The following is a 3,761-nucleotide window of genomic DNA, read 5'->3' as shown; positions in this document are numbered from 1 at the left end:
CAATGGATGCTCATGGCTAAAATGTTGAAGCTGATCCATATCTGAATTATAACCGATTAAACACTAGGATATGAAAAATACTGTGTAAAAATGGAAGATGGTCGTCCAGTATGATATATCCAATTCCTGAAGAATAAAGCAATATTCACCAACACATTCTACTTTAGTCTTTCATATTAAAGTAAGGTGCCTGTTATCCAGAGGCGGATTTAGTGTAGGGCGAACGGGCGCCACGGCCCCCCCAAAAAATTTAAAAAAAAATTTAGTATATATTAATTTTTTTTAAACTAAATATATAAACAGATATATATATACATTGCCCCCAAAATGAATGATACGTCCATGTATCACAGTGGCTAAAGCCAATTATAACGTTTGCTCCACCCGATTTCGAAACCTGATCCCTCTTTCTTTTTTTTTTTTGCTTAGCGACGGTTGTGACGGAAACCGTCGCAAAATCCGCGACGGTTTCTTATAACCGTCGCCACATCAAAACCGTCGCAAAATAAACTAAGGGGCCCCGCGTCGAAATCCTAGATCCGTCCCTGCTGTTATCATTCAATTTTTCATCTTTATACAACCTTATGAAAAGTATTTGTTAATTAGAGTATTAAATGACCAAGAACTTGCGTAAATTTTAATGAAACGTTAAATAATAGAAGAGCAGACGTATTTTTGTACCAAACAAACGATCGTCTCGTCTTTTCCATCAAAGGAGAATGGAATTAAGATGGATTAACATCTAGTCAATGCCTGAATCCTTGAATGAAACACACCAATTATATATACAGACTTCACACTTAAATTTGGAACAATGAAAGAATAATGGAATACTACTATTAATCTACTAGAATTCTTCAATCACTAGGTGATGGTACTGCTCCAGCGTCATCACCTGAACTTGTAGCCGTTTCTGGTCTAATCTCTTCCAGTTGCTGCATAATCTGACTCGCCTCTGGTCGAGCCGAGGGCGAAGGATCCACGCAATGTAATGCCAGTTTCAGAGTATTCAACAACTCATCACCAATTACTGAGGCATCCCTCATCAGTTCAAGATCAAAAACTTCATTAGTCCACTCCTCTTTCACAATGGAGGCAACCCATTGAGGCAAATCACCACCGTTCATTGCCTCTCCCGGGGACTTCCCGGTTAAAAGTTCCAACATGATCACTCCTAAACTGTAAACATCAGTCTTGGTGGTGGCCTTCTTGAGTTTGACAAGCTCCGGTGCTCGGTATCCCAGCGCCCCTGCAGTGGCAATAACGCTTGAGTTTGTAGTAGACGACATCAACCGGGAGAGCCCGAAATCTGCTATCTTCGCATTTGCGTGCTCATCAAGAAGAACATTGCTTGATGTGAGGTTTCCATGGATTATGTTGACATTGTCGTGAAGGTAGATCAGCCCTCTCGCCATTCCTTTAGCTATCTTCATTCTATTTGACCAGCCAACGGGTGTTTCCGGGGCACGAGCTGCATTAAGAATGAGCAGCTATTAGAGTCTGTTGTTCCAACTCCTTTTTATGAAGTCAAAATCAATTCAAAGTTAAATCTGCTTCTTTTCCAAAGATAGTACTTAAAAAATCTTTTGCCAGTGTATTTTTTAAGCTAAGTGACTCTATATCCAAACTTGCAATTATGGATCAAAAAGTTGAATGGGAATTGGCTTACCATGTAAATAAGTTGCAAGATTTCCTTTAGGCATGTAGTCAAAAACCAACAACTTTTCACCTTTTGGACCTAAATAGTAAGCTCTAAGGGAAAGAAGATTAGGATGTCTGATTTTCCCGAGTGCATTAACCTCAGTTTCAAATTCCCTTTGCCCTTTAGTAATCTTCTCTCTCAATCTCTTCACTGCAACTTGAATTCCATCTTCCATCGTAGCTTTATACACTGTTCCATAAGTGCTTTTCCCCATTATCTCTGCAGTAGCACACAAAAGATCATCTGCACTAAAAACCATGGGCCCGTCAAAATGCACAAGTTTCCCTCCAGTTTCTCCACTTGCTTCGACTTCACCGGCAGGAGTGCCCTTTTCGCCCTTGGCAGCAGCAGCCGCTCCTGCGGCCTGACCCTTTTTAGCTTCTTTTACCATTTTTCTTTTTCTTATCAAGCAGCAGAGCAAAATGCAGCAAGTTATTACGAGAATTATGAGGAGGATCCCTGCTGCAATTATAATAATATCTTTGGTACCGAGTTTTCGGGCTCGTTTTTTCGGTGGTGGAGGAACTTCGGAGGAAGGTGAAACGGGACAAGGGGTTGTAGGACTGTATCCACATAGTTCAAGATTGCCAGCAAAGGCGCTTGAGTTGAATCTTTGAGTAAGTTTAACAGGAACAGGACCAGAAAGGTTGTTGAATGAAACATTAAAGGAATCAAGATTTGGTAAGTCACCAAGAGAACTAGGAATTTCTCCACTAAGGTTGTTATAAGACAACTCAAGCTCCTTGAGCGACGAAATGCCGCCAAGCGTAGGCGGTATACCACCAACTAATCCGTTATTACTTAAATCAAGAAACAAGAGTTTCTGCAGATCAGACAGACTACCAGGCAAGCTCCCGTTGATGAAATTGTAAGAAAAATCAATTGTTCTAAGGCTAGAGAGGTTGCCAATATCCTGAAATAAAACTCCACTCAGTTGGTTATGACTAAGTGAAATTTCTTGAAGCAAACTCAACCTGCCAAAAGAAGAAGGAATCCCACCACTGAAAGAATTGTGATCAAGTGCCAAAGATTGAAGTTGAGACACATTTTTCCCATCATTCCCCCAAGAATCTGGAATTTGGCCGGAAAGATTGTTGTTTTGAAGAGCAAGGAACATAAGTGAAGAAGATTGTGTAATACTAACTGGGATTTGACCAGACAACTGATTATGACTAAGATTAAGCCTAAACAACCTAGTAGAGTTAACAATTGTAGAAGGTATTTCCCCAGACAAAGAATTATTACCAAAGTCAATTGTTTGAAGAAGGGGACACAAACCAAGTGAAGAAGGGATCGAACCAGAAAGTCTGTTGTTGAACAACTGAACACCTCTGAGATTAGGCAAAAATCCTAAAGAAATTGGGATTGAGCCTCCAATAACATTGTCGTGAAGACTTAGTTTCCTTAAAGCTTGAAACTGCCTTATTTTTTCAGTGATTCTACCACCCAACCCTCTCCATGGAAGCTGGATTACTATTACCTGGCCCTGTGCGCATTTAATCCCTTCCCAACCACCTGAACAAGCTCCATAACCAGAGTCATTCCAGCTTCTTAAGAACCCTTTTGGATCAACTAAATCATGTTTTAAGGCTTGAAGGGCTTGGTAATCTGCTTGTGTGACCACCACACCATCCCAAGATTGGCTTGAAACTGGCACAATGACACAAAATAACAGCTGAAAAATCAAGAAATTTTGGGGGAAGAGAGAAGTAGCTTTCTTGAAAATGGCTCATATCGAATCTTCCACTTCTCCTTCTCTCTATCAGTAAAATGAGACCGAACCTCATTTTCTTGAGATGGACTCGGGTTTAAACCTCCGGAAACGACATTCTTGACATCCATAATCAAGAAGAAAACTTCCAAAATCTGGTATATGAATATATGTGAAAGAAAACCCAGCCTTTCGTTGTTAACAAAAATATATACTACACTTTGAAGTGAAACATGAGAAAGGAACAGTACGTTAACAAAGATTTTGGAATTAAAATATGAAGTGGGAGAGTGCCAATGGCTGTGGGGTTTTGTGTAACGAGGCACGTGAATTGGTGATATTTTTTAT

At 40.1% G+C, this 3,761-nt stretch overlaps 1 protein-coding gene across 1 annotated transcript; it reads right to left on the bottom strand.

The window, feature by feature from the left end:
• Nucleotides 1–667: 667 nt before the first annotated feature.
• On the bottom strand, nucleotides 668–3,544 carry LOC140806854 (probably inactive leucine-rich repeat receptor-like protein kinase IMK2). The gene is made up of 3 exons (XM_073163374.1): nucleotides 3,517–3,544; nucleotides 1,670–3,430; nucleotides 668–1,471 (listed from the first exon to the last, which is right to left on the bottom strand). Exons 1-3 carry the CDS (start codon nucleotides 3,542–3,544, stop codon nucleotides 858–860), a joined length of 2,403 nt encoding a protein of 800 aa, XP_073019475.1. The 3' UTR covers nucleotides 668–857.
• Between the last annotated feature and the right edge of the window lie 217 nt (nucleotides 3,545–3,761).

This window comes from Primulina eburnea, chromosome 12, assembly GCF_022965805.1.
Source record: "Primulina eburnea isolate SZY01 chromosome 12, ASM2296580v1, whole genome shotgun sequence".
Lineage (NCBI taxonomy): Eukaryota > Viridiplantae > Streptophyta > Magnoliopsida > Lamiales > Gesneriaceae > Primulina > Primulina eburnea.
This window is presented reverse-complemented; position numbering and strand designations above follow the sequence as displayed.

Bases quoted from the DNA above. Each gene is read 5' to 3' on its own strand.
- LOC140806854 (XM_073163374.1), bottom strand. From the start codon at position 3,544: ATGGATGTCAAGAATGTCGTTTCCGGAG. The intron at 3,431-3,516 runs GTTTAAACCCGA...ATTCGATATGAG, and splicing joins CAAGAATGTCGTTTCCGGAG to CCATTTTCAAGAAAGCTACT. The intron at 1,472-1,669 runs GTAAGCCAATTC...TTCTTAATGCAG, and splicing joins TCTTGCAACTTATTTACATG to CTCGTGCCCCGGAAACACCC.